General features: G+C 38.8%; 1 protein-coding gene across 7 annotated transcripts in view; it reads left to right on the top strand.

The window, feature by feature from the left end:
- Nucleotides 1–17,326, top strand: part of LOC307009441 (uncharacterized protein) — a 132,084-nt gene that overhangs the window by 112,759 nt on the left and 1,999 nt on the right. For 4 of the 7 annotated variants that reach the window (XM_079633202.1, XM_079633201.1, XM_079633200.1 and 1 more), the window contains one exon: nucleotides 9,251–9,342. In XM_079633202.1, the coding sequence (XP_079489328.1) occupies nucleotides 9,251–9,342 (92 nt within the window). Of the gene's footprint in view, nucleotides 1–9,250; nucleotides 9,343–9,776; nucleotides 9,852–10,201; nucleotides 10,250–17,326 lie in introns of all 7 variants that reach the window. The other 3 variants (XR_013800034.1, XR_013800035.1, XR_013800036.1) reach the window with 2 other exon arrangements.

Here is a 17,326-nt window from a genome sequence, read left to right on the forward strand (position 1 = left end):
TACCCTTGCGCACCTGGCACCTTGTCAATGGACTCATCACCAAAACATCAAAACGGATTCATGGAAGTGCATGCAACTGAGGTTTGTAATGTTATGTATCTTTCTTTTAATTATTCTCATGCCATTTAAAAGTAGTAAAGTGTGCATGATTGATAAATTTCTGTAGTATCCGTTCCACATTCAGAGTCGACTTGCTTTTAAAAAATGCTGCCATAAACCGAGAATATAAAACTCAACGCGTTCCTTTCCAAATATTTTTCTCCAGGCGTTCTCTCAGTCCCATCTGCAGATCAGAAAGAGTTATTAACCTCAGGGCAGGTGTGTAGCATCCTCGTTCTTCATCAGACCTCCTCATCGAAGAGAGGAAAAGGAGAACAGAGCATATACAAAACAACACAAAACAAACAAACTCATTTCCAGGCACCAAAGGACTTCGCTGCAGCTCCAACCTTCATGTTGCCCTGACCTCCTCCAAGCCTCAAGTGTTCGGATACTGACAAAATCTATTAGCTTGGTATCAGAGGCACAATGGCGCGGATATCAGGTCTATTAAGTGTGTTTTGTTCGTGTAATTTATGGAGCTTGAGGTAAAGTGCTTTGTACAATACTAGAGTATCAAGATGAAAACAAATCGCTTTGTGTGAAGCCGGACACTTGCATGCATCACACGCACACTTGTCATTTACATGGAAATGTAATAATGTTCTGTCCTCTCATCTGTTTGCTTGTCATGGGTCATTGTTCACACAATAACAGGAAATAAGAATCTGAAGTATAGGTCTACACATGAGACTGATGTGTAGCAAAAGCTCCATCTAATAGAGGTTTATGCCTGCAACTATCTGTAGTCAGATTAGCAGTCTTTGAACTTTGAAGTTTCCTGGGAAACTACCAGTTTTACATACGGTGTATTAGTCGTTAAAGGGATTAGTTCATCATCATTTAACCACCATTATGTCGTTTCAAACCTGTTTAATTTGATGAATATCCAGTTCGGTGAATTACATTGCAACTCAGTTAAACACTTCTTAAAGCACCCATGAGTGTTAGCAAAAACGTATATTACGTGCTTTTTTTCCAAGTGCTTCAACATTCATGAAATTTTAACAGTCGAGTTGTGTTAAACCTCCTTGCTCACCTGTGCCATCCAGCACTTTACTCTCCAGTCCAGTAGGTGGCATTCTGGTATTTTAATGGCAGTGGCAATAGATAAATAAAAATGCTGGTCAAATACATTTAATTAGTTGTTTTTTTAATTAGTCATAATTTTAATTGTCGCTCAGTCCCAAATGCCGCCCTAGGCCCTAGCGGTCCAGCTTCAAGTTCACACTTGACGTAATGTCCCATACAGGTTGCTTTTAAGTCCACTTTTTAAGGCCCTTCCCTCGCTAACTTCCCTCTGTCTTGTTCACTCGGATGTACATCAGTGCTCACGTTGCATGAGTGCCCTACTACGCCTTGATGCCTTGGAATCTGTTATGTGTGTTTGCTATTGTGACGACACAATCGTGCTGCATTGTGGTCTATGGATCTGCCTAAAGTGTACGTATGAGTAGACTTCCTTCCTCTGTCAAAATCAAGGGGCCAAGACTCAGAAGGTCTGTTTAAATAAACTTCTTTCGTACACTTGACGAAGTTGGCCCTGTCCCAAAGTCCGCACTTTCGTGACGTAACGCCGCTTTGACTGTCGGGAAGAAGTCTGCTGCGGAGCCCGCATCGAGGGCGCAAATCGCTGAGACCTAAAATGACAAATGGGACATCCTACGGACTTAACGGACACGCGCACGCAGCAGCCTGTTTACAACTCTCATGCCCCTCCCCCACTACCAACGAGCACCCGCCCATCGTCAGTGCGTGTGTACCTGATTTTCTGTGAACGCGTCCGTCTTCAGCATCGATCAACACCATAGACTCGGAGGTGGCTGCCCTGGCTAATTTTTCCATAGATATCAATAACCGAGGAATTGGAAGCTTGTTATTAGATTTTCTCTCTGCCATCACGCTTCGTATAATCTTCAGGCGAACTTCAGGCGTGTCGTGTGCATGTGATATTGTAACGTCCGCGTCTGCGCGAGGGAGGGGGATCTGTGATTTGTGCACGACCTGTGATTGACAGTCAGATCTCACACCCCCGCTGCGCTGATTAGACCCGATGATCCGGGAGCGGTGGATTTTTGCAAAACAAAATAACACGCTCCAGGTGGAGTTAGAAGCTCGGGTTTTTTTCTAAAACCACCTTATTTATGTGGTTCTGTCGGATTATATTGTCAATTTCACTGAATTTGATCAAAAAAATGTTTCCGACGGCAGCTTTAAATATATATATTAGGTCTGTGCATAATCGTGATTAATCGCATCCAAAATAAAAGCTTGTGTTTACATAATATAAGTGTGTGTACTGTGTATGATTATTTTGTATATACTGTATAAATACACATGCATTTATATATTTAAGAAAAACATGTTATTTATATATAAAATATGTATATATAATATATATGTGTGTGTATCACAGTACACACACATATTATGTAAACACAAACTTTTATTTTGGATGTGATTAATCGTCGTTGCACAACCCTATATATATAGAGAGAGAGGAAGACAGACAACTGCTGCTATATATATATATATATATAGCTGCAGTTGTCTGTCTTCCTCTACACTAGGGGTGCCCAATCCTGTTCCTGGAGATCTGCCTTCCTGCAAAAATTCAGTTCCAACCCTGATCAAACACGACTGATCCAGCTAATTAAGATCTTCAGGAGCACTTAATAAATACAGACAGGAGTGGTGGATCAGGGTTGGATCTGAACTCTGCAAGTATGTAGATCTCCAGGAACAGGATTGGGCACCCCTACTCTGTAAAACAATTATGGGTTTTGAGTTACAAATACTAAGAAATGTGACCCCAAGTTAGACCATCAGAATTCCTAGAATTCTAAATGTTGTCCGAACTATTGAAACATATTTAGTCTAATCAAAGAATTTCATATTGGGCAAAATTGTGGAAATGTTAAGGCTTCTTGAGTTCCCAGCATGCACTGCAGCATGATTAAATTGCAAGGTTATCTTATAGGAGTTGCTGTGTGTCATATGTTGAGCTCTATAACCTTTTAAAACTATATCCCAGATATCTGTGTTTCTGAAGGAGCAATCACCTTACAAATCAAAGATGTTTCGTCATGACAACTCAGTTTGGAATGGTACAGTATGACAATGTTGATATGTTTGGTCTTGGCGGAATAGATCTGCTATGCTGCTGCAGAGCATATGGGACTTGCTAATGCCAATACATACACAACACACTGTTGTGAGCAAGTAAGACATGCTGCTGCTGTACAAAATAGTGTACATGATTTACCTGTAGCAGATCTATACAGGTGGAGCTGGGGAAGGTGGAGCAGTGTGCTGCATTTGAAACCTGAGATAATGGTGTGATAACAAGCAGATTGAGTTAAGGAGCTATTAACTGCGCCATCTAGAGTTTCATGGCAGAACTTTGTATTTCACTTCTCATGTGAAGTGTTCTAAAAAAAAAACTATGGTTATCAAAATAATGGATATATTTATTGTATTATACTGAAAATCCGCTGAACAAGACATCTGTAGTTACATTCACAAATTTATTAGCGGAATAAAGCAGTTTACATTTAGTGAACAAACCAATTAAAATTGACAAAACAAAGTAGTATTAGGACAATTATTTAGACAATCACTGAGAGAGCTTAAAAAAATACATTGTTGCCTCAATTTTTTTAACTTTTCACAACAATTCCTTTTTTACTGAGTAGTCTGTATTCTGTGCAGGGATTGTGTGTGTGTTCAAAGGTTGCGGTCTGTTTAACCACTTCCTGTCATCACATCATATCTGGAACCCCAGAAACTCTCATCAAAGGGTCATTATACGGGGACCAGATACCCATCACCCATCCTTCTGTCGTTTTCCCTCTCTGTCCCTCTTTCTCCGACCTCCTTTGAAAATATGAGTGATGGCTGGTACGTGGCCTATACAGAGACATATAAGACAGGGCCGCTCAGCTCGTGTCCCAGCTCCAGACGAGTGGCGACAAAGGGGTCCTTGTCACTCTGGGGGTGGGCGGAGAGGTTTCATAAAGTGACTTGCCACTACAACATAGGACGGTAAAAAGATCCTTCCTGGAGTGAGCCTGGGGGGTGCTTGCTGAGGGGAAGGGGAGGAGACGCAGGAGCCGGCAGGATATTGCTGGCCAAATCATCCAATCATTTAGAGATCATCTTACCTGTACAGGTGTGTGTGTGTGTGTGGTGGCTACAAAATTGACCCCTAAATCTGACATAAACTTCCTTTGGGGACATCCAGAGACACCATCAATTGGACAAACGATTATTAAGTCATATTTTGCAGGTGCTGATAAGTAGCTTAAAAATTGTTATGTTATGTCCTCATTTAGGAAGCTAGGTAAAAAGAGAGAGTGTGTGGTTGGGGCCTGGTAAACCCTACATTATGGGGACAAAATGTCCTTACAACATTTGTTTTGTCCCCGTGAGAAAAAAGAGCTTATAAATCATACTAAGTGATGTTTTCTAAAAGAAAATGAAAATACAGAAAGTTATGGAAAGGGTTAGTATAAGGGGAAAGAAGATACAGTTTGTACAGTGTAAAAATCATTATGTCTATGGAAAGTCCTAAAACATGAAAACAACAACATGTGTGTGCGCATGCATATTTGGCTAAACAACATCTTTAAAGATCTCAGTCGTAAGTAGTGAAACGTGTTGTTATCTGACTTGTGAGAGAATTTGAAGCAGCCCACACTATTTGAAATAATGTAAATGACAATAATTTAAACAGGTTTGTTTGAGTGCTAAAAATGTGCTATTAATATAGATATTTTTTAACCTAACTAAAATGTACTTTGTAATAATTATTGTCAATAATTTTTTTTAAAGAAATTAACACTTTTTTTCAGCAAGTATATATTAAATTGATTTTTAAAAAAGGACAGTAAAGACATTTATGATGTTACAAAAGATTTCTGTTTCTGTTCTTTTATAATCAACAGGTTTTATGTGCATGGGTTATAAGTAGGTTTTAGATTTAGCAAATATCACATCCATATAAAAACATTGTGTATGAGATCTCATCACTAATAGTGTGAAACCAACATTTTTTTACAGGCTTAGATAAATAACATTACCTACCTAGCAGACATTACAAATTATCTTAAATTGCATAAAAAATGTATTAAATAAAATATATGACCCGAGTCCAGTATATATATATTTAAAAAAAATATGAGGTAGAAAGCAGAATATATTCTCAATAAATAATGATTTCCCTTCTTCCTCTCACTTTCTCTCTTACACACTCTTTCACACACGCTGACCTATCTATGACAGGCGCATTATCTCCCTGTTCAACTAACTAATAGCACAGACTGAAGGAACAAAGCATACGCTTCCACACCCTCTCATGTAATGATGTCTTGTTGTCGGAAGGTGACGTCGGCCTGAACCACACGAACGAAAGTTACTCCTATGTTACATATCGATCCCTCTCCTTTTTTGATGGCCCAGGATACCGCTGTAATTAGCGCTAACCATTAGTGTAGCACTCTATGGGCTAAAATCACCATTAACGTCGCTGCGGGGTCTTTCATTCCCGTTAACATTCATTGTGACTTGCTCTTTTCTAAAGACAGCCGAGAGAAGGAAATGGTGCGGAGTTATCTGAATAGGATAAAGAGAGAGCCTGCTGAAGTGTAGGTGTAAAAGCATTAGACAGGCGCTGGATTTAATTAACAGTCTTTAATAGAGCCAGCCTTTGTTCCTCTACTGAAAATAATCGGCTGGAGGGAGTCTAGAGTGCCTGGATTTGGAAGGTGTCACTATATGGTGCTCATAACAAAGCTGGCATCCTTTTTTCTTTCTTTTTTTCTTTTTTTTTACCTGCCTCACGTATTTGTCAGTAGTAGCCAGCACAATGAGTTTCTTATCCTGACAAGATTTGATCGGGCAAAAAGCAGAGACCCCATCTACCTCTCGGTGTCACCCCCCTCTTACTTTTCCTCTCTGGGCTTTACACAGCCACACAATGGGAAACTAAGCAGGCCACTGTTAGCATCACTAATCTTTATGATCGTAACTCATTATATATATATACATACATACAGTGGGGAGAACAAGTATTTGATACACTGCCGATTTTGCAGGTTTTCCCACTTGCAAAGCATGTGTTTTTTTTTTATCTGTAATCTGTAATTTTTATCATAGGTACTCTTCAACTGTGAGTGACGGAATCTAAAACAAAAATCCAGAAAATCACATTGTATGATTTTTAAGTAATTCATTTGCATTTTATTGCATGACATGAGTATTTGATACATCAGAAAAGCAGAACTTAATATTTGGTACAGAAACCTTTGTTTGCAATTACAGAGATCATACGTTTCCTGCAGTTCTTGACCAGGTTTGCACACACTCCAGCAGGGATTTTGGCCCACTCCTCCATACAGACCTTCTCCAGATCCTTCAGGTTTCGGGGCAACTTTCAGCTCCCTCCAAAGATTTTCTATTGGGTTCAGGTCCGGAGACTGGCTAGGCCACTCCAGGACCTTGAGATGCTTCTTACGGAGCCACTCCTTAGTTGCCCTGGCTGTGTGTTTCGGGTCGTTGTCATGCTGGAAGACCCAGCCACGACCCATCTTCAATGCTTTTACTGAGGGAAGGAGGTTGTTGGCCAAGATCTCGCGATACATGGCCCCATCCATCCTCCCCTCAATACGGCGCAGTCGTCCTGTCCCCTTTGCAGAAAAGCATCCCCAAAGAGTGATGTTTCCACCTCCATGCTTCACGGTTGGGATGGTGTTCTTGGGGTCATCCTTCTTCCTCCAAACACGGCGAGTGGAGTTTAGACCAAAAAGCTCTATTTTTGTCTCATCAGATCACATGACCTTCTCCCATTCCTCCTCTGGATCATCCAGATGGTCATTGGCAAACTTCAGATGGGCCTGGACATGCGCTGGCTTGAGCAGGGGGACCTTGCGTGCGCTGCAGGATTTGAATCCATGATGGCGTAGTGTGTTACTAATGGTTTTCTTTGAGACTGTGGTCCTAGCTCTCTTCAGGTCATTGACCAGGTCCTGCCGTGTAGTTCTGGGCTGATCCCTCACCTTCCTCATGATCATTGATGCCCCACGAGGTGAGATCTTGCATGGTGCCCCAGACCGAGGGAGACTGACCATCATCTTGAACTTCTTCCATTTTCTAATAATTGCGCCAACAGTTGTTGCATTCTCACCAAGCTGCTTGCCTATTGTCCTGTAGCCCATCCAGCCTTGTGCAGGTCTACAATTTTATCCCTGATGTCCTTACACAGCTCTCTGGTCTTGGCCATTGTGGAGAGGTTGGAGTCTGTTTGATCGAGTGTGTGGACAGGTGTCTTTTATACAGGTAACGAGTTCAAACAGGTGCAGTTATACAGGTAATGAGTGGAGAACAGGAGGGCTTCTTAAAGAAAAACGAACAGGTCTGTGAGAGCTGGAATTCGTACTGGTTGGTAGGTGATCAAATACTTATGTCATGCAATAAAATGCTAATTAATTATTTAAAAATCATACAATGTGATTTTCTGGATTTTTTTTTTAGATTCCGTCTCTCACAGTTGAAGTGTACCTATGATAAAAATTATAGACCTCTACATGCTTTGTAAGTAGGAAAACCTGCAAAATCGGCAGTGTATCAAATACTTGTTCTCCCCACTGTATAATTAAGGGTACTATACTAATAAATATAACTATATATCACTCTTAAAAAAGCGAGTTTTTGAAGCAATGCCATGCAAGCATTTCAGTGTAAAAACATTTCTTTTAGTGAGAAGAGCAACCCTTTTCCTCTATAGGCTATACAGAACATTTTGTCAAATGGAAAGGTTACATAGATGTTAGCGGTTCTTGATGGAACTAAAAGAACATTGAATTTAAAGAGTTATGTAGCCTATATGCATTGATGCATCGGAATATTCCAAAAACATGCCGCACTTATTGACAATTCTGTCCATCACGAATGGGGATGATCGCAAAAAAAAAAAATCTGTGAAAGTATATTTTTTGCTTCTTCGCTGGTTATCATCTGCCTGTTCCCTCTCTCAAATGATGTTTATGTTCCCTGGCAGCAAAGATGCTCCGCTTGAGTATAAAAGCCCTAGACCCTCATTACCGTTCCTCGACACGAGTATGTAGCACCATGCTAGCATAATGAGCATCCGTGCAGAAGGCCAAAGGAGCATTTCTGAGGCCTGCAGAGCAACAAAACAACAGACGCTACACACAAACACACATACCCACATACAAGAGCTGCTGCTTCACCTTTCACCCTGAAGGAGAGAGAGAAAACAAGTGAGAAAGAGTGATTGCTGTTGGCCCTCAGCCTTGACAGTGATTTAACATAATCTGAGTCTAATAATCATAAACATTGTGTAGTAAACACTACAGGAAGACTGACTATGAGCTGCAAACATTGCCCCTGGTTTTCACTTGGCTGAAGTGAAAAGAAGAGTTGCTATAATGAGAGAAAATAATCGTCGGACAAAAATAACAAGTATATTCCTTTTTCTTATCTTATATAATAGATTATAGCATTATATTATATATTTGTTTGCGTTTGTTTAATATACATTTTAATTTATATGAAGAGTATGGTACATACTCAATAAACTACTATACACTGATATGCTCTTTATCAGTGGTTCTATGAATAACCTTTAATCCATGGAACCTTTCCATTCCACAAAAGGTTCTTTATAGTAAAAATAGGTTCTTAAGATTAATAAAATGTTCATCTCACTAGGAAAAAAATATTATTTTAAGAACTGTTCATTGAAAGGTTATGTTCCGATGGCATGGTTCTTATGTTCTTTTAGGGAGTGAGTCAGCCTGATCTCATGAAATGCGTCTCTAGCACGCATTGTATCGCGCAATATACGCGAAAATACATTTTTTCGACACATACCCCACACCACTAATCCCATGGGGTTTACAGTGCTTACCATATGCACGTAAAAACTCATTTTCGTGTCTATTGCACAATGCGTGCTATATAGAGACGCATTTCATGAGTACTAATGTCACAATTTTCATAAAATAAGAGAAAATCAAATAAAATTGTACATTTGTATAAAGAACAGATGTTGCTGGGTATGTTTTGAATCCGCGAGCTTTATTGTCCTGTAAATTCTCACCACCTCTCTTTGCCGTTCTCCCGTTTTAAGGGCTGATCTCAGGACGTGTATATCAGCGGGCCGGGATGCAGTCGTCTCCCTGCCGAAGGCTGCAGGCTGTCTACTCCTCCAGACAGACAGCGGTAAATAAGGCCTAAGTCTCATTATCCCGGCACCAGGCCTCGACAGCTGCATTCATCCAAAATGCATTTCTACCTAAAGGTTAAGAGTAGTTATGAGGACAGTAATGTATTATTAAAATACCTTTCGGACTGAAGTACCTTTTGATATATTTTCCCAGGTAATGAAAGCAGCGTTCGGAGGGGGGAAATGTAGTAATTTGCTGTCCCATTTTGTCGGCTGCTTTATTCTCTCTTCCTCTCTCTTTCTCTCTCTTTACCTGCCTGTCATCTCAGGGGTGAAGGGGGGTGTAGTAAACTGGTCTGTGAAAGGCAGAAACGTATCTTACATTACCCAGCTTTCATTTATGAAGAAAAAAAAACTGCAAAGCATTCAGTGCATGAGGATGTCTTTCAATTTCTTTCTCTCTCTTTCTCTCTCTCTCTGATGTTGCCAGGGCAGTGATTGGGCGAGGAAAATGGCTGTTTGGTGTCTGATCCTGGCATGATAAGGGGTGGCAGAAGGTTTTCAGGTATTCAATGGAGAATGGTGCAAAGATGGTTTATGTCTTCGTTCTTTTATCCGCTGGAAAAAAAAGAGAAGAATAGAGGGAGGGATGGGTAGATTTTTGGTGTGAGGGAAGAGAGAAGCTTCAGAGTAGTCAGTACTCAGAGCTCTATTAAAAGCATCAGCCTTGTTAAAACCAGTCAAAAGACAGGAAATCAGGCAGTGAAATGAAGCCTCTCGACCAATTATGGGATCTGAGTGGAACATCTTAGTGCTTTTTGTGTCTAGCATCATCAGTCTCTCTCTCTCTCTTTCTCTCTCTCTCTCTCTCTCTCTCTCTCTCTCTCTCTCTCTCTCTCTCTCTCTGCATCCTAGGTGTAGAAGCAGTACCTCGTGTCATCACTCTTCCGATGATCTCTAAAGGTGTACAATATTTCTTTATAAAACCAGCAAAATGTTATCTGCCTTATCATTAAAATATGCAATATAGCATACATTTGCATAAATAGCAGTTTAACTTGTGGGATGACTGTTGTATGGTTCAGGAAGAAATATTATTATCACTCTTCTTGTCTCTCTCTCTCTCTCTCTCTTTCTCTCTCTCTCTCTCTCTCTCTCTCAGTAGTAAACACATCACTCCATCTAAACGAAACTGTGTCTAAACAGATGGCTTATGATGAATCTACATTTCCTGCCATTCACAAAAATAAAACAATAAATGTGAAAACCAGATTTAGATGAAAGCACTCAAATATAGTCATCTTTTTAACCCTCAACATGGATTCTAGGCCCTAGGCCCTATTTTGGGGGGATTCTTTCTTCTTGGATTCTCCCCCTCTTTAAAATCTTGGATGAAGTCAGCATGACAATCTGTAATCGTTTGCTGAAAGCAACAGCTCCAGTGAGGACAGGTTATAAAATGTCACTCAGTGACAGTTTTTTTTTTTTGGGTAAAGTTTTAAGCGGCCTCAGATTCAATAGTGATGCATTGACAGTAACGTAAGGATACAAGTACTTTTTATATTATTATTAATTTTATTCATATTCTCAATTTTCCTATTGCTGTTATGTACTTGCAGCCAATCAGAATCGGGTAGGCTATTCTGACGATAAGATTATCTGTGTTTCTGTAGTCAAGTCAGTCACTTTCATTTATATAGCCTGTCTGTAAGGACGATTAATCATAGAATTTCAAGGCATTTTATTTTTCTTAATAAGTAGGGGAGGGGAGACCGGGTATGCTTATTTTTAACCTGCTAATTTCAAACCATTATGCTGTATTGTGACTAGCTAAACAATGGCCGACAGAGGAGGACTGGTGTGTAACAACTTTGAAAAGTGTTACAATCATCCCCTTTCATACAACTAAGTTTTTTTTTTAAATAGTTTAACATTTAGGCTAAATAAATTATTTTAATTTTACAGATGTTGAAGCAAAAGGTGTTAGAACCGTCTCCTCTATGTTAGGTTTTGACAAGCCAACGTTCAAAGTTTGTTTGGACAAATAGGCTAGTTAAAAATGTTCTGACTGTAATGTATCTTTCTTTTAATTTTAATTGTACAAAATAGCCAGTTCTGCATAATACCTCTTCAACTTAAACCAATTTAGAAATTGAAGTGGAATTTAAAAGGCATTCGTAATTGAATTCTGAATGATGCGCAAGCATAATCCTGCCATTCATCATTGGCGCTTCCTGCATTACGTCATCGGTGCTCATCAGTCACTGCACACACTTTCAAAATCAAATTTTCAGAATCACTCAACGGCGTATCGCTATAAGCGCCGGGCCATAATGCTAACAAGAGTTTCATTTTCTACAGCAACAACATAATGCGCCTGGTGTCGAGGCGCAGGGGATTTTAATGGCTTTGGCTTCTGTTTAATGTTAATGTCAACAATGACACAGTTATTAGGAGTTGAGGGAGGTGAGCGCGCATGTATGAGTGTGTGTTGCGTGCGCGTTATGAATCTCTGACAGCTATTTGCAAGGTTAATGTAGCCGAAAAACAGCATCTATTCAAGCCTATCCCACACCTCCCCTTCCCTTTTCTATGGCTTAACAGTTTCATTAGCCCTCTAGATACAACCTCCCCCCAGCATAACGTTGTCAAATGTGACGCGCATCAAATTATCAAAGAGGCCCGAGATCGATCAATATGCAACGCCGGTGTTGAGCTCCAGCGCTCCTGGCGTTCAACGGCACAGAAATGGAGGCCGGTGTGTGTGTTTGGCTTCTCATTCGTCATCCACGCGGCTGTAAAGAGAGTGTCAGAGCTGAAAGATCCATCAATAACGCGAGCAGAGCGACTGGAGCAGGACCTGGACTGTGTCAGATATATTAGACTTTTCCTCCGTGCCTCCGTCATTCTGATTCATGGCACGGCCAAATGATCAGCTACTAGACAAACACGCTGAATCTGGGGATTACATTAGTTAAACAAATACAGCGTATAATCAATGCTCTCTCTCTCTCTCTCTCTCTCTCTCTCTCTCTCTCTCTCTCTCTCTCTCTCTCTCTCTCTCTCTCTCTCTCTCTCTCTCTCTCTCTCTCTCTCTCTCTCTCTCTCTCACTCCTGGCACGAACCATCTCAACATTTTTGCTTAAGTAGCAGCTTGTGATGCAAATGTTTTATAATGTGCTCTCTCCCACACAAACTGTTTAACTACAACCGGATGTAACGAAGCGAAAGTGAGTTAATAAATTAGCCTAATCGCAATTAAGCTATTTGCAATAGCGTGTGTTGTTCCCGCTCTTTCCCACAGTCTTTCAGTTCACAACACTCTAGAGCCGAAACTAGAGTTTGTTTACATTAGTCTACAGCCAATGTGCTAGAAGTTAAAACACAAAGTGCTGTCTTATGTAAAAACAAAAAGAAGAGAAGTATATGGTGGAAACATCTGTCGTGGATAGGCCTACTTTAAAAAATGCTTTTTGGGGGGGTTTAGGCTAAATTATGCTTTCATATCATTGGGAATGAATGGATATGCATAGCCTACATGCATATGCATAGGCCTACACTACAAATGCATGGGGGGAGCAGGAATAGTAAAGAAACCAGCTTGTCAAAAGCTAATTTCTCTTGCAGTGGTTTTGTTGTTGGTTTCAAACAAACAAATAGTTGAAAACTATTGTAAATTATGGTAATGTTTGTTATTTTGTCCTCTAAAATTAAAAGTCTATGTTTGTAATGGCATAAACAAATAAACCACACTGGTGTGTGAATGTAAAAAGCGTGAATTAAGAACAGGGACATATTTCATACATGTAAATAGTTTTTTTAATGCTTGTACTACACTGAAAAAAATGGTAGATTTCACATATGGAATTAAGTAAATCTATTTAAATAAGTTAAATAATTTAACAAAGAAAAATTAAAGTTTGTTAAGTAATTTAGTTGAAGTTTACTTTGAAATACCCTGTTTCAAGTAAATTCTCAAACAATATAATACTGAATTAAGCCATGCTTTTAAAGTGTGTGTTTTGCTTAGACCATATAAATAAATAATAAATTAGATATTGTGTTGACAACATATCTATAACGGCACCCACCCAAACACAGTGACGTCAATACTTGGTATACACTTTAACGCTCAACAATAACATTCGTTGGATCATTATTGAGTATATGAATGTGTCATTTTAAAATTGACTTCAGATGTCCCAAAACAGTAAGTTATATATAATAATATTATACTAAACCTAACAACAACCGCAACTGAAAAAAAGTGTAAACACAGCTGGTAAACAGTGAAAAATGCAACCTTACCTATTCATGCCCCAGTGCATGATAGGACAGAAAGTTGGTTTTGCTGAATTTATTAACGTCGATATTCCCGCTTTAATTTATACTAGCTTAAATTGAATATTAGAATTGACTTTTTTTTTTTTATTCTTGCCTGAACTAACTTATTCAAGTAGAAATTACATTGGTTTTTTCTGTAGTATTTACTACATAATTTATCAGTGTTTATAAATATTTCTGAAAAGTAATTAAATATACAAATGAGTGGATTGTGGTGGTTCTGCTTAATTTAGCTCTCTGCAAGCATGTTATTGTATCCTAACCTGCAAAGCACCAGCCATGCTGGCAGCTTCACTATCAGACTTCAAAAGCAAGGCCAACCAATCAGGAACGAGAGCACTTTAACTCAGCGACTCCAACAAGTTATGTTAACAAAATAATGAGAATTGGGAGAAAAAAATGGAACAGAGAAACTGAGAAATGATATAGAGATATGGTGAGTTAGAGTAGAAATACAACCATGCTGCACAACAAAAGATAGAGGTGATGTTTTAGTTTTTTTTAATTAATTTATCCCACTAACACCTTCATTCACACAGATTTCCTTTCCTTTCCATATTCCTTTCTTTTTCATCTTCCCTGACCCACCACTCTCATTTTTTTCATTTTCTCCATCTCTCTATTACCTATCTGCCCTCTGACTGAACTTAAACAGTTATCAAGATAATATGTGCTTGTATTTTTAAAAATCATTCTAACCTTGTTTTAAAAGAAAGAAATCTCTCTTTTTTTATTCAGCATTTAAAAAAACAGCTGTTGATCACAATGTATGTTGCTCAAACAAGCTTGCTAAAACAAGCTTCTTCAATGAGCAAAATAATTGCTGCCATTTCTGGTGGGAGCACAGATACATTATCGACTTTCTGCTAAAAACCTTTAGCAGTAAATATTGGCAAGCAGCATTCATTAAACAGAAGTGCTATGGGCCATATTGCGAAATGTGAATCAACCATTACCTTGAATTACTCTGATTAGCTAGGTAATTATTTCTCTTTGCTAAACTGTAGATTCAATCCACTGCAATTACAGATCAGCGAGCAGCAAAATCTGCCAGATTGTGTGTGTGTGTGTGTGTGTGTGTGTGTGTGTGTGTGTGTGTGTGTGTGTGTGTGCGTGTGTGTGTGTGTGTGTGTGTGTGTGTGTGTGTGTGTGTGTGTGTGGTCCCACAAAGATGGCAATTTCTGAAATCCTTGACCTTGTGGGGAATCTTTTTTTGAGGAAAGCAGCTTGTGTGTGTGCCTTATAAAAAAAAAATGCAGCAAGTTATCTGTGATGAGTTGCTTTAAACTTTAGAGGTAGGCTTTGGGTTATGGGATAGAATACACAGTTTGTACAGTATAAACATAATTCTGTCATTATGGAAAGTCTTCATACATGAAACCCCAACATGTGTGTGTGGACACAAGTAGGCCTACACAATATATCTAATGCTATTTTCTACTCGTATTGATTATAAGGTGCTTGGAATGATCATCAAAAGACATAAATGTAACTTTATCTCAAATAATGTCCTCTCAGCGTGTGTCAACATATATCTGAAAGTGCTTATGGCAGGACAATAGGTTATTGATTGGAGTTCCTGATCACCTCAATGGCCCAGTCACAACAGATCGATCATAGGCGCCTTTTGTCTTCTGCTGAAACCGTGTGTGTTTGTTTGCGTGGATGCATTCATTTACAAACGTGATGGAGGGAAAGAGATCGGGAGTTTAACACTTTAAGTTCCTGCCACCACACCTCAAGTATGCGCTCATCACTGTCAGATACTACACAGCTGTAAAGCATGTGTGAGGTGTTTGATTTCATGCCAGAAAAGAGAGCAAGTAAATACAGTATATCAAGGGCAGCATGTTCCTATTATAAAGGAGGACAAGTGGAACTTCTCAGCCTCTCTGAAAGCTAACGGGTGGCGTGAGAAAACTTCTTAATGACCGATGGAGAAGTGACATCCAAGACCCATGAGATCACACTGCTCCGAATAAAGGACAGGAGATGCCTGTATGACTTTACAGAGTCCGATGAGATCACAGAACAACATTCATGACCTACATGCTTGAGAAAAGACGGGATATTCTTTTTTTTAAAGCATATACAATGAGGACTACAATTAGCTTGTGAAATGAAATAGTTGCAATTGAGCGTTCAGGAGGAGCATGTTCCTTTAATCCTGTCAATCACGATGAAAGGCCAGTTAAATAGGCGCTTCCTGTGGCAACTTTCCTGGCAATGGAATTTGAATCTGTAACTGTTTTTAATAGTAAAGCAACGTTTATCAAGATGAACTTTGAATGTTGTCTTGATAAAGGTTCAATTGAAAGTTTTGAAAAATGCCTCATAGAAATGTATTTATATTAGTATGGTCATTTTTAAAGAAACAAATAGGCCCATTCAACGAGATGTATTAAGTTTCGCAAAACAACTTTTTCAACAATGATAATAAAACTTTGATTTTTGTCTTGAGGAGCAAATCAGCATAAAGTGATTTCTGAAGGATTATTTAGTTTTGCCATCAACAGAAAAAGTATAAATCAGCTTTTGATCGAATAAATGCAGCTTCGGTGAACTCAAGGGACTTGATCTAAAACCCCCACAAAAAGTTTTTATTTCTATAAACTGTATATGTATATATACATATCATGTCATATCATATCATATATATATATATATATATATATATATATATATATATATATATATATATATATATATATATATATATATATGAAACTAAGTGTTCTTCCACATTGTTTCAAAAAAGTTTTATATATATATATATATATATATATATATATATATATATCAAAAAGGTATATATAACAAATAAGTATATATATACCAAAGTTTTTTGGATCAATGTGGAAGAACACTTATGAAATGCAGTACCTGTGTTGAATTTCTCACCATTAAATTCTTTATAATTATTTATCCTGTAATTCCAATTCAGCTTCCTGTGCGAATGGCAAATTTAATTCAAATTCCAGCTCATGAATTGAGAAGGGGCCAATTCTTCAAATTAAAACCCATTGAAAAGAGCATCACAGACTGAAAGTAGATAGAAAAACATGCAAAAGATTGACAGGCGTAATGGGGGCCTTTTCAGATGCACTATTTTAAACACACACTGGACAGTTGCCCTCGGCTGTTATGTCTTCTGTCAGAGATAGAGTGTTTGAAGAGCAGTAACCCACAAGACGTGTGTGTGTGTGTGTGTGTGTGTGTGTGTGTGTGTGTGTGTGTGTGTGTGTGTGTGAGAGAGAGAGAGAGAGAGAGAGGCTCTGTTGAGTGTTCTTTAAGCTGTCAACTGTCAAAGACAGGAAAAATGTGAACACCATTGAGCAGCTCAGACCAAGCAGAGGGATGATATATTGGTTTCAGTTTGCCATTCAATTTCTTTTTTTAAAAAGTAAAAGAAACGGACAAAGTAAGGTCTGGCCAGAAATTCTTTTGTTTACCTTTGAAGCAGAGCTAATTTTTTTTCCGGTCAAAAACTGCACACAACAAATCCCAGACTCCCAGAGGCTCAAGAGATCTTATTTTTGTTGTTTTTTGTTTTGAAAACAATCCCATCATTAACTTCTTAAGCACTGACCTCCTCGAGGCTAAATACATCCCATTCCCTGTGTGCGCGCGCTACTGTTTTTGCCCCCTTGCAGAGCAGACTACCAATAACCCAGCACCCTAATAAAGCTTGTAATG

This window comes from Phoxinus phoxinus (genome assembly GCF_949152265.1).
Source record: "Phoxinus phoxinus genome assembly, chromosome: 13".
Taxonomy (NCBI): Eukaryota; Metazoa; Chordata; class Actinopteri; order Cypriniformes; family Leuciscidae; genus Phoxinus; species Phoxinus phoxinus.